Raw genomic sequence first — 24,465 nt, 5'->3', positions numbered from 1 at the left:
AGGATCATCCGGAGTCATTTACGATGCTTCTGGCGGGAACCATGGGCATCGGAATCTCGACAGTATTTGTTAACTTGCCGGAAACAGGCATCGGATTCAGGCCCAGGCTGCTTCCGGTGGCTTGTTTTCGGTGGTCAAGACAACTTGCAGTCTTGATAACTTGCTGTCCTAGGGTTGGTCTCGCACGGGTGGTTGCCCTCGGACAACTGTCTTGACAACTTGCTGTCCCAAGGTTGGTCTTGCACTGGTGGTTGCCCTCGGACATGCCCAAGGCTTTTCGACAATTATGATGCGTGCCGAAAATCAAGTGTGGGGAGTCGGGTTACTTACTGTCTGGGATCGGAAGGTATGAATCCCCTAGTTAGATAGGCACGCAATGTACGGACATGTGGGGTCATCTCTACCCTTTCGGCAATGTGCAGCCGCGAGCCAAAATCCGATCGTACTTTCGATCTCTGATCCGAGGTCTATCACAACAGTTCAAATTAGACCGGATTAAGACACGGGTGTAACATTATGAGTCTATGTTTTCTTCATTATTATAACGGATTAATTATATTTTGTAGAATGTTGATGTTGGTGATGTTGGTGGGGAGCCAATGCCAACTGAGGTTAGCCAATCCTCCCCATCCTTAAAATCTCAAAAATAGGGATAGCCAAGGTCAATCAAGGCTAACCCAACCTCGCCCAGTCTAAGTCAAAGTCAAATTAGGGTTAGACTGGGTTTGGGTAAGGTATCTTAACCCGACCGCAAGTTAATGGAACATAGTTGGGCTAGGGTTAAAACCCGGCTCTGTTGAACTTGCGCAACTATCTACCTTTACGGTGACTGATGTTGTCCGATTTCCTACACCCAACAAAAGAAAATATTAATGTTGTCCGGTTTGTTGAATATTCTCCTCAGTCATCATCCAAACTCCTAAGTCCTAACTAGCACCCGTTTATCAAAAAAAAAAAAAAAAAAAAAAAAAAGTTCGCAGCACTCAGTTTATTTATTGTTAGAAAAAAAAACTCATTTTATACCAACCATCGAGAAAACAAGAGATATAACAGAGCCGAAAGAGGCGACGAGGGCTGAACAAGGATTTTAACTGATGGCTGAGAGCTCGAATTCCCCAGCAGATTCATCGCCTTCGTTTTTCCGGGGCCATTTCGAAGGTTGGAAAGGCTATTGGGGTGAGAAATTTGCCTTTCTCGATAACTACAGCAAGTTTGTGAAACGCGAAAAGCCGATACCTTCATGGTCGGATTCCGATGTTGAGGAATTCATCGCTTCCGAACCAGTTCATGGCCCAACTGTAAGTTTTCTTCTTGATTCATCTGAATTGATCTGTATCTGATTTCCATTTTGACTCAGTTTATGGCTATTCTGCGTTATACCTCTAATTTTTGTTTTAAGTTGATAGCTTGTGCGTTTTCTATTGTTGATACGTGTCTGTACTATTCATCTTTCGTTGTCGACGAAATTCGAGCTTTTTTTTGTTGTTTTTCTTATTTTCCTGATCTTCCAATAGGGTTTTATACTAAATTTAGTGATTCGTTGGCATACTCTTCTACAGTGTAGGAAATTTGTATTTTATCAGATGTTCTTTGAGAACTTTTTAAATTTAATAGTTATGTAAATGCTTAAAAAAATTTTCATTATCATCGCTGTTGCTGAAAACTCTGACTCAGTTGACCCGCATTCAATCTTTCAATTAGAAGTATTAACAGGGAAAAAAGACAATGAGAATGGACATGAGCTGGACTCCTCTGTTATGGAGGAGTGATCTGGTAATGCCCCCTAGAAACCAAGCTGATGTATTGCTCTCTTTTGTTCAGGAGTAAGGTAGTGCCTTGGTCCTCTTGGGTTGACACACTATGGTAGAAGATATTTCCTTTCTTCGATTTAAAGGGACTGGTGTTCATTGAGATGATCACAAGCCATCATTATGGGATGCGTAAAGAATTTACTGCTATATTTAGGAAGGAAAGCCTGAGTTCTTAAAAATTGTCACTTAATACTTATAGGAGAAGTTATGGTTTACCGTTAAGTGGCTTGTCATGTTTTCCCTCTATTTTTTTTTTTTTGGTAGGGGTTATTGTTAAATTTTTCGTTGATACATGCTGGAGGAAGTTCCTCTCCTCCATTCTCTTTTGATTTGTACAATTTCCTTCTAGGTGATGTATGCTTGGATCTGCTCAAAGTCATTTGGGTTTACTTATATATGGATCTCTTGGTTATTCTCTTTTTTTTTTTTTGGGGGGGTGTGTTGGGGGTGGGGGAGACCTACAAATTTTAGTGATAGAGATAATGTTAATGAATGACAGGTGTATTACTGTCACAGAGATGGCCATGATATGCTGATTCAGAAAAACGTTGTGCTAATTGGAAGACTCTTTACAGTGGTTCAGATGTAACTGCGTATTAACTTTGTAATTAACTAATGCAGTCCCGGTTAAAAAATAAGCCTGCTTTTATTAATAGATTGATTTGGGCTTGATCTTTGGTATTTTTTAATTATATTAGGCTGAAACATAAAGCCCAAAATGTATGGTGTAAAGGGGGTGCATGAAAATTAGTATTTTGCTACATAATTAATCAGTTGCAGGTCCCATATTTCTTCAAAAATCCCATCCTTCTTCAGAAACTTCACATTCTTAGGAGAATTGATGAGATCATTCATGAAGATTGCATAATTTGTGACATATTTTACAGAATATTGGTGAGATTGCTCCAAGGTGATGAGATTTTGGAGCAGAGACTCTGCGGAGATGTCAATATATAGTTGGAATACGCTTCTTCCGATCCTGGCTAAAGTCCATAGCTTGGAGGATAACCTAGCTGTCTGGAGTCCTAACGAAATCATTGTTTTGATTTCTTTTATTTCTTTCCTGTAAATAGATTATTCCCCCCCACCCCCCACCAATTACACAAGTTGATCAGTGGATTGATTTTGAGATTGTGTGCTGGTCATAGCAAATTATTTGGGATTGGCTGGTTTAGCTGATCTGGTATCTCTCTTTCCCCTCTCTTGTTTTAGGCTATTTTATTTTCTACAACAAATCTGGAATTTCAGATACTGAAATCTGATGTTAGTCCTTACTGAATCTGAGCCATCAGATTGGGATCAGATATGTCCTCTCATATTTTACCAGATCTCTCCTTTAGCTCTCCCTATCTTCTTGTCTTGTGTGTGTGTGTTTTTTCAGAATAAATTTGGAACAGAACATGTATGTGATGTGATTTCTGGTCTGTTTTTGTGTTTTTTTTTTTTTAAGAATGAACCGGATGAGGAACCAAAAAAAAAAAAAAAAAAAATTGCTGGTCATTGGAGAACACAGAGTTGATGTTGCTTATAAAAAAAAAACAGTTGCACAAATTTGTAACAAAAACCAACCCAATAAACCCGACTCTCTCCACCGCGACCACCTCCACCTCCACCTCTACCTATACCGCCACCGCCTTGAACTGAGCTTCAGTTCTTCCCCACCCCACTTTTTTTGTTCCTTTAATAGCTTGGAAATGCCATCAAGTTGAATTTGGATTTCTTGGTTATTCTGAATGGTGTCAAATCTGAAAATCTGAGATTTTAGTTGGAAGAGATGATATGAATAAATGACAAGTTGACAAGTGCATTTAAGCGACTTCTGTGTAGCTAACCGGCAGATGGTCAGTATATGTTGATTCAGCTAAAACTTAGCTGACTGTAGGACTCTTCTGCAAGGGTTCAGATATAGCTGCGTACTGACTTCCTATTCAACATTGGAATGAGGTTCAGGTTTTTTATTTTATTCTTTTTGAAGGGGGGGGGGGAGTTGTTTTCTTGAATAGGATTGAAATGCCACGTCAAATTTGGGCTTGGGCATGCAATAGCTGCACCTCTTTGCACTATGCTTTTGGCATCGAACTCAACTCAACTCAACTCAGTCTTATCTCAACTAATTAGGGTCTGTTACATGGATCTTTTACCAATCAACACTATTCAAGGCCAGTTACCAGTACTAAGCTATGCATGTCTTTCTTAACCATTTCTCCCAGTCATTTTAGGCCTATTCCTGGCTCATTTAAGTCCTCCAATATGAATCATATCATTCCTCCTTACTGAAACATTCTCAGGTCTTTGGCATCAAAACAAGATTTTTAAATGTTTTTATGTTTCTCTATGTCCCATGATATAGAAGTGATCTGCCATCCTGTAAAACATAAAGTACTCTTTAGTAGAACATGTGTTTTTGTTGCTTCTTGCATGCTTTGTATCTTGATATGCTAATGTGATATAGAAAAACTATAGGATGATGTAGAGCCATATGCTGGGCTACACTACTGAAGGAGGAAGGAGGAAGGAGGAAGAAGGCCCAAACCAGCCAACCCATGGGCTGAGATCGAGTCCAGCTGGTCCTCTATTTTTGGGCCTTTGTTAGTGCAGATTACTTTCCTGTTTGGGGCTTCTAGAAGGCCCTTCAAATTGCCAATCGAGCCAGCCAAGTATAGCTGTCCAGAAGACCTCCTTCGTTGCCTGCGATTTCTTCTTACAGCTGTGATTTTGTCCCTTATGGTTGACTGGTGAAGGATGCTTTGCAAAAATTGAGTTTGTCTTCTAGAATGTCTCTAGTAGTTGCCTTTTATGATTTCTTAGCCTTTAGGTTAGAGATTAGTTGCTAAACTATATTCGTTCCCTATTTTGGAACTAGCTTCTATTTTGTAAGTTTCCACTCTCTATTTAAGAGAGGCTATTGTATCGATTTTACACAATTAAATGCCTATGCTAGCTCCAATCTCCTGAGAAAGGATGAATAACAATTGAGATAGCTGTGGGTGAGAGGCCCAGGCTGAGATAGCCATTATCCCACCCACAACTATCCCACTCCAAAGGGTGATTAGAGTGTTGAATCAAACCTTATTGAAGCCTAGAAGCAAGTAGAAGATCAGAATACAAACCAACCACCAAGAGCAAAATCGATTTTACTTGTCAGGGTTTTGGAACCCTGATCGATTTTCCTTGGAGCCCCACTTCTACAACTCTGATCCAAGAGGCAAGAGCCCTTTGGAGGGTTTGAAGACCACTACAAGAGGGACACTCGACCCGCTTTTGGAGTCCGTCTGACCAGCCAAAAGCCAGCCGTAGCCTTCTTAAAGCCTAGATGCAAGTAGAAGATCAGAATGCAAACCAGCCACCAAGAGCAAAATCAATTTTACTTGTTAGGGTTTTGGAAACCTGATCAATTTTCCTTGGAGCCCCAGTTCTGCAACTCTGATCTTAGAGCCCTTTGGAGGGTTTGGAGTCACTACAAGAGATACTCGACCTGCTTTTGGAGTCTATCTAACCAGCCAAAAGCCAGCCGCAGCCTTCTCTCTCCATCTCTGCAAAACCATGATTCTGGGGAGATCGATTGGTGCTCTGCTGCCCAACTTCCAGCATTGATTCAGCCCTGCTGGTGGAATTCCAGCCGTGTCTTAGGACTTGTTCTGATCAGGTGTGACCTGTAAATTATGAATTTCCATTCAGCCCTATTCTAGGCTCTATTGTGACTCTATACTCTTGAGTTCAAATCTGTGTTGGTTGAGAGTTGTTTTATTATTGGGATTTGTTTATCTAGGGTTAACCTACCTTACATTATAGGAGCTTTGTTCTAGACATGGTTTTGATGGAGTTGTGATGCGGGAAGGTATAGGAAAACCTTAAATCCTATTTGTTATAGAGCCTAGGTGTAAAAACTATGACATTCAGGATAGGAAACATTAAAGCGGATCAATAGAGCATTTCAGATGATGTCCTACTCCAGACATAATTTTGGTAGTTCTTTTGGCTTTCTATCTGATGCTCTTCAGTTCCTTTCTTTCCGTAGAGCATGTATAATTATGGACGATATCATTTCTTCTAGTTTGACATGTGTTTTCCGGTTCTATATGTAGTCTGAAGTCATTAAATAATGCATATTCTGGCCTTTATTCTGCCATTTCAGCTGAAGACTGCAAGGGAAGCTGTAAAATTTGCTGCGGCAGGAAGTATTATTGGAGCAATTTCGACTGCTGGAATTTCTTGGAAGTATTCTAGGAGCCCTCATGGTATTGTTTGTTGTAACCTTCCTTTTCCATATCTCTTACCACCTTTTTATCTGGAGTCATTCTTGCAGATGGGATGGTTGAATTGCTATCTTTCTCTCATAAAGAGAGAGAGAACTTTGAAACATGTCTCTTATTTGAAGTTTAATTATTATAAGATATGAGATGTATGACATGAAAGCAAAGGTATTTGGAACTCTCCTTAATTTGTTTGATTCACCAGTCTATTGAAGTTTGGCTCGACTCTAGATTAGTAAACAAGGAGAGGAAGTCCAGAATTAAGGGTGGAACTGTAGTGGGATTGAGCCTGATTGGTGTCAATCCTAGCCTAGCCTAGGCACATTAGCCTCGATACTAACCCTGGCTAGGGATGTAAGTGACTAGTTGAAAATCCATATTCAATTTGTGTCTGTATCCATTTAGGGGAATCCATATTCGAAAAATTGGTTTCCAGAAACAGTTTGAATCTGTTCTAAAGCTAATTGAAAACGGGTATGGATATTTCAATTTCAGGCTAGATATTATCCAGTCCGTTTAAAACTAATTGTGAAATTATGATTAAATAATAGTTTTTTATAAATAATAATTACCCTTATCAATTCATTGTATATTATGAGTAATTAAACACGAAATTAAATGAAAAAAAAAGTTCATGAGGACATCTAGGTAACTACAGATATGACACTTCAACATCAACCGCAGTGGGGTAGTGGATTCAGCCCTTCTTCACCTCTTGTCTTCTCCAGTTCACCGCTACTCAACGTGGACAATGAGATTGCAGTGCTGCTGATGTGGATCCGTGTTCCAAATCTGGAATTGGATCTCTTATGGGCCCACTCAAGAGTTAATAACTCAAATATCAAGGAATAATGGCAATTTCGTAAATAGATTGAAGTTTCTAATAAAGGGTCGCATAATCGTAATATAGCATAAAGTCAAAAGTAAGGGAGAGTGTCATGTAGGATAGGATGAAAGGGTATGAGAGGGGTCTGATTTATTCACTAGGGATAAACTAGGAAGGGGACAAATGATGATGGCAACAAGTAATTATTAGGTAAGAGAGGGACTGAGGGGTAGTAGGTAAAGGGAAAGGAAAAATAAACTAAAGAAATAAGGAATCATGAGTTGTCTTCTACCTTCAGTCAAGACAAGAGGCGGAACCCAGCAGAAGAAAGAGGGGAAGAACTCCCTCATCTTTGGCCTGCTGGACTTGAGATTTCAGGTGAAGATTCTTACTCCAAAGCCCTACTGTTTCCATGCTCTGATGGGTCCAATAATCAGCAACCATGGGAGATTTATTCCTCTGAAATCAGACCTGGGTGGTACCTTTGATTATCCTGAGTTGCAGGTTTTATTTCTCACAGCACGGATCCTCTTTTTAGTTGAAATATTGGGGCTTCAATCGCCCAATGGAGGGCCTCCTTCAATCTAAATTTAGACTGCAAAAAAAGTAGGGTAGAGAGATCGATGGGTGCTACAATGAACTAACAGGAAAAACTGAGAAGAAAACCAGAAAAGGGGGGGGGGGATGGAAGTCACACGACCACGGTGAAGTGCCTACCCAGCACAATCAACTCAATTTAATTCATTCTCAAACATACCCCATTGAATGGGGTTACAAGCCTATTTATCAAAATAAAACTTCCTGATTAAAATCTAAAACTGAAATAGAAACTCCTAATTACTTCCTAAATCCTAGACTAATAAAATAGAAACACAATAAACTAAAATTGGAAAATTCTACTTGTCTAATAGCTACCCAAAATAAGAGATTACAAATATTCCCAAAATAAAAATAAAATCCTAAAAACTACTGCAATAAAAAACGCTCCAACCTCTCTCATGCTTCCTCCCTAATCTTCAACCTTATGGAAAACGTTGGGAATCCACTCCCCTCCTCCCCTGCCACTAATCCTCTCTCCATCAATGATCAACCCTCTTACCTCCCCTCAGCCTTCCCCTGCACTTAACCCTTCCTCTGGTCCTCCTCTTTGCCCCCGTCCTTGGGTTTCTATAGCCAGTCCCTCCTCCTCTGCTTCCATGGATGGTCATATCCTGATCTTTTCCCCCCCATTCCTTGAGAACAACAAGATAATAAGTGTTTGCCCCTCCGGGCTTCTAGACCCCGAAATCGCTAAATGGAAACACTGCCTCATTGTTCACTTTTTGGGTAGTAGGCCGCCATTCAATATTGTCAAAGCCTCTCTCCTCAAGCAATGGAGGATCAATGGCCAGCTCTCCACCTTCATGTTGGACAATGGTATCTTCATTTTCAAGTTCTCCTTAGAAGAAGATAAGATATTTGCTCTGGAAGGAGGTCCTTGGCTTGTTGGTAAGAAGCCCATTTTCCTAAGGGTCTGGGATCAATTCACTGTCTTCAGCAAGGTTGACTTCAAATCCATCCCTGTTTGGGTGGCTCTCCCTAACCTTCCTCTCTATTATTGGTGCCCTCAAGGTGTTGGGTCTATCATTGGCAAACCTTTGTTCTCGGATCTAAGGACTAAAGTTATGGATAGATTGGCCTTTGTGCAAATTTGCATTGAAATCTCAGTAAACAAAATTCCTCCGTCTTATGTCACCGTTAAAGATGAAGAAAGATACTCATTTGATCAACAAGTTTATTATGAGTGGCTTCCCCCACACTGTGATATTTGTAAAATGTTTGGCCATCATTCCAAGCTTTGTGCTCCAGTCTCCTAAAGTGAGCCATGCCCCACTGCCTAAGTCATCTTCATACTCTGGTTGAAGATATAGTCCAGCTGGCCAGATCTCCCTCTCCCCTGACCACTCGTGGCCGGACAAAGCAACGGCGCTGTATATGGCAAAGCCCTTCCCCACTGAGGCAGATTTTTTCCCGCCAAACCTTCTTCCTTGGATCCTTCGGGCCGCCAGTTATTAACCATTGGGCTCAACCGTTACTCGATCTTGCTGTCCATGTTTGACCGAGAAGAAGGCACGATCTCCCTATAGTCCGATGATTCTCATTTAGATGCTGAGGTTTCTTCGCCGAAAGATGATCCTCCTTAATCTATGCCCTTTGTTGGCCACACTTTGTGTGGCACTGCTAAAATCATATATCAAATCATACATCATAACCACTGGGATGGACTCAGGCTCTTGGATTTGGTAACAGGCTCTTATAGAGGGGAATCCATGCTCCTCGACGTCATGCTTTTGCCTCACCCCCAGTCCGGGTACCTAATCACAATGGAAAAGTCATCAGAAAGCTCTTGGCTCTCGGACCCGAACACTGTGATGGGACTCATGCTCTTGGCTTTCGGATCCGGTAGTCGGCTCATATGGAGGGGAAACCACGCTCCTTAGCGTCACGCTCTTGCCTCACCCCTCGGTCTACATACCCAACCACAATGGAAAAATGAGCAGAAAGCTTTTGGCTCTCAGAATTGGATAGTGTCCTTAACGTCACGCTCTTAATCATGGTCATTCAATACATGATATCCAATTTACAATAAAATCAAGAAAAGAGTTTATATAAAAATAACACTAGAGTTTTGTGGGGTCTCACTCACCTTGATGTTATTCCAAATATCAGTTTCGTTTATCACTCAAAGTAGAACAATCTTTGTATCTTTCGATATAATTTGGTTGAAAATCTGCCTTAACCTATTCTGTCTATTGACAGAGACAAATAGAAAATAAATATCTTTGGAACTCTAAATGATTTGAAACCTAACTAATATATATAAATCTCATACGAAAATCATATCAGAAAGACCTTTTTAGATTAGGTATCAATCCCCCCTCCCAAAAAAGGGTCTCTAGACTGTAACAGATTTTGTCCAATAAAAAAAATTTAAAAAACTCATTAATCCACTTTCCTGAATCAAAATCACTTCCAACTTTTTTAGGAATTTGAAAAACTTATAAAAGTTATGTCAAATAATTAGATAAAAAATCAAAGTTTATATCCTTCTGTCACCACTCCATTCTCGGGTACAGAAAACTGCCTAGTGACTTATCAGAGTACATGAATTTTTTGATATATTAAATTAATTCCATATTTAATGAAATTTTTAGAAGGTCCTATAAACACATTTTGTACTCTCAATAATTATTTCAGACCATGAAACAATCCTAACTATGTTCAATAATATGAACAATCTCAGACTGCTGTTCTATCCAACGTAGAAAATACTGTCAACCAGCCAAAAATATTATTTTCTCTCATCACCTCGTCATCTGAATTTGCATACCTTTAAATCATAGTCTATCCCCATGTAGAATATAAACAAAATAATTAATTCATAGGGTTAAAACCTTTTACCTTGAAAACCATTCGAAACCTTTATTTCTTTTCTCCTTTTTCTTCTTCTTCTCACAATTTTGGAGTAGAGGAATTATTCCCTCACTCTCACGTTTGTGGGTAGAGAGAAATCTCTCCCAACCGTTCTCTCTCTCTGTCTCTCTCTCTCTCCAACTCTCTTTCCTTTATTCAAATTCCTCTTTTTCTCTCTTTTTATTTCTTTTATCCCTTATTTATTATCTTACACAGTTTTCCCACTCCTCTATAGTTTCCTATTTTATCTCTACCTTCCAAATTTCAACTTGACAAGATTCTATTCTAAGAGGAACACTCGTCACATACAACAATTCTTGTAAACTAATATTTAGTGAGTACTTAGTAGTTAGTACAAGAGGGGCCAAGCAAAATATTCAAAAAGAAAATCCTTCTAATAACATTAGTAGGATTCAAACCTTAGACCTCCCTCTTTTTTAACTAGGGGCTTACTAAATCAACAATAATATCCATATATATAATTCACGCAAAGTGAAAATTCTAAATTTGCCCTGCCTTTTGGGAGCGGATATTACAACTTTGTTGTTGGTCCTTGTCTTGAGTGTCTCTCTCTCTCTCTCACTCTCTCTCTCTCTCTCTCTCTATATATATATATATATATATATATAGGGAAGTAGTTCTCTGTCCGGGAACTTGGCTAAGAATCTTCCATGCAAGCAGATGGTATCAGCCATTGGATTGTGAAAGATTTTTAATAGTCATTGGATTCAACTTATACTTCAATTATATGCAAATATCATAATTCATACCTATAGAAGGTATAAAACCGAGCTTCCCTTTGACCTTCACATTCCCCAACGTAAGCTACAACTTTGTCTTCTTCCCTGCTGTTTTTGTTCTTTGTTGATTTCACTAGTCAATTGTTGCTGGCACCGGTTGCGATGGACATCACTTGCACTCCTGGTTTCAGCAAATAATGTTGTTGAATTTGGAAAATTTGAGGGGATGACGTGAATTGCTGGGAGCTTGGGACCATTTAGGTGGCTTTATTTGTTCTCGTGTTATTTCCTCTGCAAGCTCAGGTTCTGGAAACTTATTCCGTTTCAATTTTTGTTGATGGAGCCTTGTGTTGGGAACATAGTTTTTAAGGTGGTAAGGCGACGGAGGCGTTTGAGGGTCTTTCGGAGTGCCTTAGCGATAAGGCGGGCATAAAGCGTCGCCTTATTGACTAAAGCGTTCCTGTGTAATTTTTTTTATAAAACCAATCTATTTGGCTCAAATCCTAGTTGAATCCTATTACTCATATGTTAAATAAATATTAAAGGTTCATATTCATACCAATGTAAGATATTCATCAAGAAAACAAATCAATAAAGTGAATAAACTAAGTTCATCTTCATCAATCATCAATCATCATAACATATTAACATATAATATAAATACATAATTATGAAGCAAAATTATAAAAATAAAGAAAAGAAGACATAAAAAATACAAATATTTATTATACTTACCTCTATGATGCCAAAATGAGTGCCTAAACCCTAAGATCATCAACTATATTTCTACTCCTGTCAATGAAGAATGAAGCTCACCGCTGCCGGAGCAAAATGGTCGCCTAGATAAGTGGTTCTTCCTTGTTCCTTGATTCCTTCTCAAAGCCCTTTCTTAAAACCCTTGACAAAATCCAAACCTTGTTTGTGAATCGTGTTTTTGTTTTGTTTGTTTTGGTTATTTTTGGTGGAGTAAAGTTGATCCCATACATCTCAAGTGTTAACAAAATCATACACCTACCAATAAAAGATCTATATTTGATATCTTCATCAAGTAATTTTAAAATGTGTTTAAAAAAAAAAAAAAACCCATAAGGCGCCACTTCAGTAAGGGGGAGCACTGCCTTACCATCTCTAGACCGCATCAGCACCAAGGCGCTAGTAAGGCGTCGCCTTAGCAACGCCTTAAAAACTATGGTTGGGAACAAGTTCCGTCAATTTCGTAAGATTGGTAGGGGGTCGTTTTCTACAACTCTGTTCAGCTTCCAATCTGCTTTTGTTCGTCATTGATTCCACCATTCAATCGTTGTTGGCACCGGTTGCAATGGGCATCAATTGGACTCCTGGTTTCAGCATTCTAATGCTGTTGAATATGGAGAGTTGGAGCGGTGCTGGGGCCTATATAGAGCTTCAGTTTTTTCTATGTTATTTCCTCTGGAAGCTTGGGTTCTGCTGACTTCTTATTCTGGTTTCAATTTTTGTTGATGGAGAGGAAGAAATAAAACTCGTCATCCTCACCCAGATCTCTTACATAGGCCAAGTGAGATCTCAGAATGGGGAGGGAAAGAAAAAAACATGACAACCCATCTGGTAAGCTATACAAGATTTTCCAAAATTAAAAGGTAAGCAGGGTACCTTGGGCAGTATATAGGTGAGCGTATTTAGGATCGCTCATTTCCTACTTAAAAACAGAGTCGTACTGAAGTTAATGATGAAGAAGATCAATCAAGAGAACCAACTAACCGATAGAAGGGAGGGTTTTCCATTGATCTCTTGCTCAGCAGATATGGTGATTTGTTGAGTTTATAGGGAAGGTGAGATGGAGGAAGATAAGAATAAATGGCACAAAAGATGGAGATTTGAGAAAGCGACTTCCTGCTTACGTTCCTTTTTAACCTTTCCTATTTCTTTTCCTTATGAAGGCAGGAGCAAAAGAAGTTGATACCTCAAGACTTGAAATTCAAAGAAGGCTCTTCTACATCTTGTTCTACATCTCGTGTTACAATTAACATACCAAGACACATTGGGTTCTGTAAAAAAAAATGCAGACACAGATAACATTGCACCGCATAGAAAGCAAGAGATTTCTGGTTTTCATTCCTATCTTCCTATCTCCCTCTTTGCCCCTTCCTTCTTGCTTTTATTGTTTGATTAATAATTATGTAAAAGGAAACGATAAAAGTAATGAACCGATTTTTACATGACTTATTTTTTTGTACTGAATAATATACTATTGTATTTTAATCCAGTGGTTACTAAGAATCTCCACAATCCAATAACTGAGACTCTGCTTGCCTGGGTGGTTCTTAGCCAAACTCCTGGAAGAGAACTCATTCCCATATATACGAATTGCCTAAAACTCAAGCTGCCTTGATTAGGGAGAGAGTGCTCATTTTATAGATGGAGGCTCATTTGAATTACATTTTGGTTTAGGATACATTTGAATTACATTTCATTTGATACTGTACCAAATTAATTACATTTGTATACTTGAGATGGCATTTGAGGCGTACTGTAGGTGCCGAAAGTCACTTTAGGCATTGTTTTCTTAAATTTGCATTTGAGGAGTAACTGTAGGCGCCGAAAGGCGCCTACAGTTGATTTTGATTGGAAATTTGGAGTCTTCTAAGATCGCTCCATGGCATTCCATGTGTCAAAGACACTGTTTTCCGAATCGGATTGATCTAGAGAGATATACCAAATTTGACTGAGCCTGGTATTGACCTGACTATCCTTTAACCAGGGATAGTAACAGTACCACCTTTCCTCATAGAGGTCGTCCGTGGTTAACTGACTACATGAATTAACGACCTCATCAGTCGGCCAGTTTAATCCGTCTTGGCAGACATTACAGACCAAATTATTCTTTGGTCAAAACTTTGGAGGCGGCTCGTCAGGATCTTTGAACCACAGTTTTGAATTTGTTGGAGGATGAAGCCTTAGAGCTGGGGGGCTCATCATCAGAAGGATCTTGGGCCATTTGTTGAAAGGCAGCAGGCTGCCATAGAGCCTTTGATGGAGCTGAGGCTTTAAGCACCGTCGCTAGATTCATCATCTGAATCATAGCCGAGTTCGGCAAGGCGAGCCAGAAGAGCCTCCTTTTCACTTTTGATACTTGATTTTGACGAGGCCGAAAGGGTCGGAACAGGTTTGAGGCTGCCAATGAGGCTTTGGATAAGGGCTGTTTTGTCACATTTGGAGGTGTCACAGTTATCCCACCATTTGACATGGAAGACACGGGAGAGAACCGGGACGACCCAATCTTGGGTTTGGAAGTCCGTGATCTCATAATCCCAGAAGAGGATCTAGGTCAGGCAGCAGTGGAGAAAGAACCGCAGGAGATCAAGTTGATGAGGTTGTGGCTGGAAGTGTTGGCAGAAAATTTGGAGTGGTTCATGAAGTTGGGGGGGAAGAATGTCCCCATTGGGCCATATTGATCCCACCACCGAGCAAACCAGAGAGGAGTTTGGTTATTAAATTTGTAATCAAAACAGAAAAACCAGGAGTGCCAGTTAGTCTTGTTTTGAAAAAGAAAAGCTTTGTACCATGCCTCCTGATAGTCATAATAGGTGTAACCTGTAGGAATATATGTATTTGAGAAGTTTTTTGATGTAAGGGGGTGGTTATTCCAATCTTTGAGGCAAAGAATTTTGTAGATGGTTATAGTTGTGTGTGTAACCAAAGATGGATCATTTTTGTCAAAGTTGAGTTTGAGTCTGACGAAGTCAGTATCTACGAGAATGTATTCGTAGAATTCTTGGGTTTTTGTTGCGGAAGGGGAATAAAATGCCAGCCCTGGAAGAAGATTCTTTGAGCAATGTTGAGGGGAGACTCAACATAATTTTGGAGGACATCTTCGATAGTAAAGAGATCTTCTTTGAGAGGTTTTTCAAAATATTGGCTTTTGAGCTTCTCTTAGGCTGAAGAGGTTTTGCTTAGGTGGTTTGGAGACTAGAACTGGCTTTGTTTGTGGGGGCCAAAGAGATAATAACGGCATGGGAATAAGGAAGGTTTGAGGAAGCCAAGTGAGATCTTTGGGTAATTGTTTGATTCGGGGGGGCAGAGGTGCCGTAGTTGGATTTGGAATGAACCAGGGAATTAGAGGCCGTGGATTCTTTGGGGGGAGCCATTTTGATAAGGTATAGTTTTGGAGTTTGGCCTTGTAGGAATTCACGAGTAAGAAAGTCAGGGACTGAATTTGATTCTCCTTTAATATATTCAATTTGAAATTCAAAAATAGAAAGTTAAGCTTGCCATCGAGCAAAAATTTGTTTCGAGGCGAGATTTGAAACATCATTTTGCAAGAGAAATTTTGCAGCACTATAGTTGACACGAACCAAAAATGGTTTGTTTAATAATGCATTTTGAAACTTTTGAATGCAGAGGACTATAGATAAGACTTCTTTTTTAATAGTACTATAATTCTTTTGTGCGGGATTCCAAATGCCAGAGGCGAATTGGACAAGTTGTTCGTTGGTAGCATTAGGAGGTCGTTGTTTGAGGATGTCGCCATATCCGATATCAGAGGTGTCAGTTTCAACAATTTTAAATGCCTCAAGATGGGGAATAAAAAGGCAAGGAATTTCTTAGACTAATTTTTTGATTTGTTGGACAGCATTAGTTTGGGAAGAGGACCAAGGTACTGGGTTTTTCTTGAGTCTGAGATACAAAGGCTCAGCAATTTGGGGAAAAAAATCACGAACGTAATTTAAACTTCACAGGAATCTTTGTAACTGAGATTTATCAAGAATTTGATTGGGGAATTTGTTACCAAAAGATATGGCACGATCAATGGGGGTTAAGGTGCCTTTTTCGATTAGATGTCCAAGAAAACGGACTTTGGTGAGAAAAAAATTCATTTTTCGTTTTGGAAGGACAAGACCATTGGTTTTGATAATTTGGTAAAATATTCTGAGATGTTTGAAATGTTGCTCCACCGAATCTGAAAAAATTAGAACATCATCTATATAGATAATGGTAAATTGTCCATAGGGGTTGCAGATGTCGTTTATGATTTTTTCAAATTCGCTAGGAGCATTTTTGAGGCTGAATGGCATGACATTCCATTCATAGAGGCCAAAAGGGGTTGTGAAGGTAGTTTTGTATCGGTCCTTTTCATGAAGCTGGATCTGCCAGAATCCAGATTTCATATCAAATTTTGAGAAGACTTTTGCATGGTAAATTCTTTGTAAAAGGTCTTTTTGATTGGGAATGGGATAACGAATCCATTGGAGGGCATCCGTTAAGAGGTTTGTAATTAACGACCAATCGAGGGGTGCCTCTTTCAATTTCAGAGGCCTTGTTAACATAAAAGACAGTACAACTCCAAGGAGAGGTACTGGGTCTAATAAGTTTTTTGGTAAGAAGGTCATTAATTTCTAGTTTGCAAGTTTCTAAAAGTGTTTGGTTCATTTGAGTAGGTTGAGCTTTAGTAGGGATTTGAAGGTCAGAGAAATCTTTGGTATATGGAAGAGAAACCATATGTTTTTTACGATGCCAAAAGGCATCAAGAACCTCAGAGCAAAGGTCATGTTCGAATTTGGAATGAAGCTGTTCTATTTGGTGGATAGTTTTGGGATGAGATAATTGATCAGAAATTCTTTGGTGGGTAAGTTCAGTTTGGAGAAAATTTAGTTCTCTGGTTTTGGCTGTATGTGGAGGAATAGAACGTTAAGCATGTAAGAATGGGAAAATAATTTTTTGTCCTCGAAATTTTGTGGTTATAGAGTCTTGGGTAATTTTGAAAGGTTTGATCATTTCAAGGAAAGGTTGTCCTAGGATTATAGTTAGGTCAAGATCTTTGGATTATAGTTAGGTCAAGATCTTTGGCAAGGAGAAAAGTTTGGGGAAGGCAGAACCCATTGTTACAAATATGGGTGTTTGATAATTTGTATTGGACATTTAACCCTGACCCATTTGCAGTAGTAAGCCGCTGGGTAGTACGTTCATAGTACTGGGTTGGAATGACTCCTTCGTTGATGCAGTTAAGTTGGACACCTGAGTCAACAAGGGCAATGGTAGAGAGTTTGAAAGAGGCATTTACCACAAGGGTAATGTGGATATACCAGTTTTGACAAGAAATTGTACTAATAAAACCAGAAGATGGCTCTTGATTTGAAAAGGGATTTGTGAATGGTTCAGTTGGGGCAGACGCAATGTTCGGAGAAGAGACGTGTGGATTTGGGAGACGAGATAGGAGGGATAGTTGTTGTTTGATGTTTTTAATTTCATACTGCAGTGTGGCAGTAGTAGTTTCGAGGGTTTGTATTCGGGAAGAATGGTCAGGAGAAGAAGATTTTTGAAGCTTATCAAATTTTTGCATAATTTTTTGTAGGTTGTAAGGTTGGGGAGAATTTTGAGAGGTAAGGTTTTGTTTGAGGTGTTCAAGGTAGGCTCTTTTGTGTTCGGGGTCTGCTAAATTGTCTATATATTCAAAAATATTTGTTTGGGGAGAGGCCTAAGCATACGTACAGACTTGGGAGCACAATCTTCGCAGCTAAGACCAATAATACAAGAATCGCAAGCACAAGCTTGGAAATTGTTATTATCGGTGGAGCTGGAAACTGAATGCTTAGAAGCTTGAACTTGGTTTATTTTGAGATTTTTGTTGTCATAGTTTTGTTCATCAGAAGATGATGAAGAAGTTGTCTCTTGAAAGAGGGCAAGTATTTGGGTTTTATCTTTATCAGAAATTTGTAAAGAATTAATACGTTTGGAGACACGGCAATATTTTGCAATATGGCCAGGTTTACCACAACGAAAGCAATTTTGGGAGTGAGATGAAATTTGAGGATTTTTAGGTGTTTTAAAAGGCTTCTTGTGCTTTCGATAGTTTGGAATTTTAGTAAACTTTTGGTAAAATTCAGGAGTTGTAAAAGGTTTGTGAGACTTATGCTATATGGATTTGATGAATTTTCGAGAGGATTTGTGTTTATGCTTAGATGGAGGCTTTAGAGGAGCAAAACCAAATTGTTCGCAGAATCCTCCTAATTCACGTTTATAAAATTTATTTTCTTTGTTAATTTGTTTTCTTATTCTAATATCAGTGCATAAGGCTAAACCTTCTTCATGAATTAGATTAATTATTTGACCATAGGTCATTTGATCATAGGGAATAATCCCGTCGTTTTCTTTGCGTAGACGTTTAATTTTTTCGGAGAAAAGGGTTGGGAGAACAGTAAGGAATTTTTCTTTCCAACATGGGAGATTGGCATCTGGTCTAGTAAGAACTTTGGTTAGGAAAGGTGTCTTTGTACCATTTGAAATTGTGTAGTTTTTTACACCTAAGATTCGAAAGTTGTTCCACAGTACTGTCTTTGAGTTGGGAAAGATTTCCAAGAAAATAATTGGCAATGCTGAAAATAAGGGTATTAACAGCATCCTTAATTGGATCTCCTTCGGTGTCAAGAAGGGGGTACTGTCAGGGGTAGTTTGAATAGCAGTTAGGATTTTAGTTTTTTGATTTTCGGTGAGAACATAATCCCACCAACCTTTAAGTTGGCTGGTAAAACCAGAAATGAGCAAAGTGGCAACAACACTGTCAACCGTATTTTTGATACGGTGAGCATTGCTAACCATAGTCATTTCTTGGAGTTTATTCATAAGACTATGTTTGGAGAGACCATCTATGTTCCATTCATAGATGATTTCACTTTGGTAAGAAGCCTGATGAGCAGTTCCTCTAGCTTCGATTTGGAGGTCAGGAAAGACCGGGTAGTGAGTTGAACTTTGACCAATTTGATTAACATGGGGGACCTCAGAGTTAGAACTAGATGAGGAACCCGAGGAATATCCATCAAGGGTTAGAAACTGACGAATAGCAGATTCAGCCGTGGATTGATTTTGTGTTGGTGTCTCGGAAGCAGTCAAGGTTGCGAGACGATGGTTAATTTGATCAAGTAAAAATGATTTATTAAGTTGACTTTGTTGCTTTTGTGGTATAATGTATGGTTTGAAAGGAGGGATTGAAGGAGAAGAGGGGTTGTTGGTAATGAAGACACCGGTTTTGGTTGGACAAGACATTCAACTCTGGAGAGTTGGTCGTCTAAGGTTTGAAGACTTAAATTTTGTAAAATTTGATTGCTCAATTAGTTTTCTATTTGGGTCATTTTGCTCAACTATTTTGAAAGGAGAAGCAGTGATTTCTGTATTTTTAAAGATATGCTTGATGCTATCTATCGGGGGATGGATAGCAGAGGTTGTCGGACCAGCACTAAGGATCCAAGACTTGTGTGAAGCAGTTTGGACCAGTGCTATTTGTCTTAAGTTTTGTCATAAAATCATACTAGTTTGTGCGAATTTGGGCTTGTTGGTCTAGATCAAATGTTGAGAAAAACCAAGTTCGTTTTTGGTTATTTTTTGGGGATTCAAAATCTGTTATGAGTAATGGTTTGTCGATCTGAAATTCATTGTCAATTTGAAGCATAAGGACAGCTGGTTGGAAAAGGTTGGAGATTGGGGTTGAGTTTGTTTAGATTGGGAAAGATCTGGAACAGAGGAGGAAGTTTCGTAAGTACCATGAATAACATTTTGTTCGGAGTTTAAACCGGAAAGGTTTGGAGGAGAGGTGGAGGAGTCCTCGGGGGAGAACTGATAGGAAAATAGTTTGAAGAGGTCGAGGCACTGGAACATGACCTCCGAGAGCTTTGGTAGACATCCTAGATCTAGTGATACGAAGGGGTATCTCCAACATAAGTTGGGCACAAACGTGGTCTTACACTCTTCTGCCACTCCTCCCAACAGTCCAAAGGTACATACACCGTCGCAAAATGATGTTTCAAATCTTGTCTCAAAGCAAATTTTTGCTTGATGGCAAGCTTTACTTTCTATTTTTGAATTTCAAATTGAATATATTAAAGGAGAATCAAATTCAGTCCCTGACTTTCTTACTCGTGAATTCTTACAGGGCCAAATTCCAAAACTATACCTTATCAAAATGGCTCCCCCCAAAGAATCCACGGCCTCTAATTCCCTAGTTCGTTCCAAATCCAGCTACGGCACCTCTGCCCCCCTGAATCAAACTATTACCTAAAGATCTCACCTGGCTTCCTCAAACCTTTCTTATTCCCATGCCGTTATTCTCTCTTCGGCCCCCACAAACAAAGCCAGTTCTAGTCTCCAAACCACCCAAGCAAAACCTATTCAAACCGCCCAAGGGAAGCTCAAAAACCAATATTTTGAAAAACCTCTCAAAGAAGATCTCTCGAAGATGTCCTCCAAAATTATGTTGAGTCTCCCCTCAACATTGCTCAAAGAATCTTCTTCCAAGGCTGGCATTTTTATTCCCCTTCCGCAGCAAAAACCCAAGAATTCTACGAATACATTCTCGTAGATACTGACTCCGTCAGACTCAAACTCAATTTTGACAAAAATGATCCATCTTTGGTTACACACACAACTATAACCATCTGCAAAATTCTTTGCCTTAAAGATTGGAATAACCACCCCCTTACATTAAAAAACTTCTCAAATACAGATACTCCTGCAGGTTACACCTATTATGACTACCAGGAGGCATGGTACAAAGCTTTCCTTTTTCAAAGCAAGACTAACCGGCACTCTTGGTTTTTCTGTTTTGATTACAAATTTAATAACCAAACTCCTCTCTGGTTTCCCCGGTGGTGGGATCAATATGGCCCTATGACTGACATTCTTCCCACCCAACTTCATGAACCACTCCAAATTTTCTGACCTCACCAACCTGATCTCCTACGGTTTTTTCTCCATTGCCTCCTAGCCTGGATCCTCTTCTGGGATTATGAGATCACTGACTTCCAAACCCAAGATTGGGTCACCCCGGTTCTCTCCTGCGTCTTCCATGTCAAATGGTGGGATAAGTCTTCCATGTCAAATGGTGGGATAACTGTGACACCTCCAAATATGACAAAACAACCCTTATCCAAAGCCTCACTGGCCTCAAACCTGTTCCAACCCTTCCGGCCTCGTCAAAATCAAGTGTCAAAAGTGAAAAGGAGGCTCTTTTGGCTCGCCTTGCCGAACTCGGCTCTGATTCAGATGATGAATCTAGTGACGGTGCTTACAGCCTCAGCTCCATCAAAGGCTCTATGGTAGCCCGCTGCCACTCTCAACAAATGGCCCAAGATCCTTCTGATGATGACCCCCCCAGCTCTAAGGCTTCATCCTCCAACAAATTCAAAACTGCGGGTCGAAGATCCTGACGAACCGCCTTCAAAGTTTCGACACAAAAATAATTTGGTCTGTAACGTCTGCCAAGACGGATTAAACTGGCCGACTGATGAGGTCGTTAATTCATCTAGTCAGTTAACCACGGACGACCTCTATGAGGCAAGGTGGTACTGTTACTATTCCTGGTTAAAGGATAGTCAGGTCAATACCAGGCTTAGTCAAATTTGGTATCTCTCTAGATCAATCTGATTCGGAAAACAGTGTCTTTGACACATGGAATGCCGTGGTGCGATCTTAGAAGACTCCAAATTTCCAATCAAAATCAACTTTCGGCGCCTACAATTACTCCTCAAATGCAAATTTAAAAGAACAGTGCCTAAAGTGACTTTCGGCGCCTACAATACGCCTCAAATGCCATCTCAAGTATACAAATGTAATTAATTTGATACAGTATCAAATGAAATGTAATTCAAATGTATCCTAAACCAAAATGTAATTCAAATGAACCTCCTTCATCTATAAAAGGAGCACTCTCTCCCTAATTAAGGTAGCTTGAGTTTTAGGCAGTTCAGCAAAATTGGTGTCGACGCCAGGTTCCAGGTTCTCAAGCTCCCTTATATATATATATTTAGGAAAATGTTTTTTGTTGGGGAGTATGGGGGCTGTGCCCAGACACATGGGGGTGGGGGGCGAAATGACTGCCACTTCCCAGCCCCCTATGAAAGGCAATGAAGCCTGCCTGTTGATGCTTCTACATGCACTACTATATGCCCATGCGCTGGTGCAGGGGCTGCGCTCCCGGACAGAAAACATTATCCCTGTATATATACATATGTATATATATATATATATATATATCAATTATTAGAGTTAATTGGAATTAATAGAATTTATTTATTTTAAAGTTGTAGCTATATATTGTGACAAATTTTCTAAACACCCAGAACCTATGGAGAAAAAGTTAGGAGAGGAGGAGTAAAGAGAGATTGATGGAGAAAGTAATGTAGAACAAGAATTGACAATCCAACCTAGTCCCAAAACCAGTGGGATACTCTCAAAGAACAGCCACAACAAAAGTAGGATAATAGCAGAAACAAATCAGGCAAAACAGAATTCAGATCTGGAACAGAACCATCGATCTCAACATTAAAGTGTTGCTGGTCAGATCAATACAATTGATAACAGGAACTTGCAAAGGCTTTAATTAGGTTTAATTCAGCTTAGTAACATGAACCATAGCCCAAAACAACAATAGGAATTAAATCAGACCTATCGATCTCAGTTCTGGACAATACAGACCACTAAAAGACAAAAATAAGGAGAAATCTTATATTTCGATAACCAGGTCTCAGATGGCTCTCAGGGATGGATCGAGTTTCTCCCTAGTTGAGGGGAATCTCCAGCCTGAAGATCAGCCCAAGCTGTTGGCTGGGTTGACCTGGGCAGAACCTGAAAAATTCTCACAGAACCTTCTTCATCTCTGGACAGAATTGAGAGAAAAAGTTATTTAAATACCTGTTTACTTAGGACAGATCTGTAACACCTTGGATGGTTGATAGACAAAGAAGAAGAATCTCTCAGGCTTCACACCACAGAGAGTCAATTTGTCCAAACACCAATTCTATCAGCCTTGATCAAACACAAGACAACTCTTCATGGAGAAGACAATAGCAACAACCATTAATTTGTTTCTCAAATTCATTCTTGGCTATAGGAGCCTCATCCTCTTTACTTATAATGTTGATGGGGGAGGGAATTACAAAATAGAAGGTTCCTTAAAGGAAACCTTAATTTAGTCTCCTAATACAATACTTACTAAAAACAAAAAACTGAAATTAGAAACTAGCTGAAATTAGAAACTAACTACTAATGACTTGACTCAACTAATAACTTGACTCCTAAGAAAACAAAGACTAACAATTTAAATTGAGTCAAACTAATGAAAAAGGAAACAAACTAGTAATCCCGTATACAATCTTAAAGCCCCTCTTTTAGGTCCATAAAAGTGGTCTATTACACTCAAAACACATGGGATCAAATGCCCAACATGTATGGAATCCAACCCTAGGCTTGTTCCTACTAAAATAAGCCTAGTTTGGTAAAGAATCTGCATCAGAAAGAAAGGGCGAAGCAAGAGCTACTATAGGAAGAAAAAAGTCTGTTTAACGTAGTCGATCCCCAATGTATATATAAAAAACTTCACAGTCCCATAATAGTACCTGATTTCCTATTCTTCCCATAAATTCTTTTATTATTTTAAAACCCTATTCAATCTTTCCTTGTTCCCCACTACCTTTCCTTGTAGTTCAGTTCAGAAAATCCATTACCGTGGGCTTCCTATATCATGAATACTTCCAATTTATCTTATGTTTTATGTTGCTGCCAGTTTCACCAAGTTTATTGCTTCTCTTATTCCATGTGTTGTGGGGAGAGAGGGGGGTGGTGGGAGCAGTTGGCGGAAGGTTGTGAAACATTAGTTGTATGTGGATTTATCATGGCCTTAGAGGCTACCTATCTTATAAATACCATGGATTCCACAAGATAATTCACTGGTATAAGAGGTCGAGTTAAAAGTTTTAAAGTCATCTAATGTTGCATCTGGATACTGCTGTAATTCTGTTCTGGCTTCTATCATTCAATGTAGGTTCATCAAGCATTCAACAGCCTTGGTCTTGTCATGTCAGGAAATATATATTTATTTGTACTTTCTTTCGTTAAAAGTGAATTTGGATTAAACTAAATTTCCTTTGAATATAATTCTCTTCTGACTTCTAAGAAAATAAAAAAAATGTATGTGAATGGCAGGTGCTGCCTTGTCCTTCGGAGCAGGAGCTGTCTTTGGTTGGACCTTTGGTCAGGAAATTGCAAACCACTGGCTACAACTGTACAGGTTGGATACCATGTCCGCTCAGGTCAAATTCTTGGACTGGTGGGTGAACAAAACTGAGAGTCAGTGATAGATTCATATGATGATCCTCCATCCTCTCCCAATAAGAAAATCATGTGGTGGTGACCAAGAAACTTAGAGACAAAGTTTCCTAATTTGTGATTTTTTTTTCTTCTTTTTCTGATAAATTTGTGAATTTTTTTACTCCTAAGAAGTGTTTGTTTCTATGCTCTCATTTGATGGAGCAGTGAAAACTTGTTCCAGCTTGATAATAGTACCTTTCTGAAATAAGTCTTTCTTGTCTTTCTATTGTCCTATTGTTGGCAGATATATCAACTCTTGAAACCTTTGTTTA

General features: G+C 39.3%; 1 protein-coding gene across 1 annotated transcript; it reads left to right on the top strand.

Moving 5' to 3' along the window:
* Positions 1–995: 995 nt before the first annotated feature.
* LOC122070406 (succinate dehydrogenase subunit 6, mitochondrial) lies at positions 996–24,465 on the top strand. Its single transcript, XM_042634544.1, has 3 exons — positions 996–1,298; positions 5,947–6,049; positions 24,029–24,465. The coding sequence occupies exons 1-3, from the start codon at positions 1,095–1,097 to the stop codon at positions 24,178–24,180; spliced, it is 459 nt and encodes a 152-aa protein (XP_042490478.1). The 5' UTR covers positions 996–1,094; the 3' UTR covers positions 24,181–24,465.

The sequence above is a fragment of the Macadamia integrifolia genome, unplaced genomic scaffold (genome assembly GCF_013358625.1).
Source record: "Macadamia integrifolia cultivar HAES 741 unplaced genomic scaffold, SCU_Mint_v3 scaffold906, whole genome shotgun sequence".
Lineage (NCBI taxonomy): Eukaryota > Viridiplantae > Streptophyta > Magnoliopsida > Proteales > Proteaceae > Macadamia > Macadamia integrifolia.
The sequence above is the reverse complement of the archived record's forward strand: the minus strand, read 5'-3'. Positions and strand labels throughout refer to the sequence as shown.

Excerpts from the sequence above, each read along its gene's own strand:
- LOC122070406 (XM_042634544.1), top strand. The coding sequence starts at position 1,095 with ATGGCTGAGAGCTCGAATTCCCCAGCAGATTCATCGCCTTCGTTTTTC. Across the intron at positions 1,299-5,946 it reads AACCAGTTCATGGCCCAACT|CTGAAGACTGCAAGGGAAGC; the intron begins GTAAGTTTTCTT and ends CTGCCATTTCAG. Across the intron at positions 6,050-24,028 it reads GTATTCTAGGAGCCCTCATG|GTGCTGCCTTGTCCTTCGGA; the intron begins GTATTGTTTGTT and ends TGTGAATGGCAG.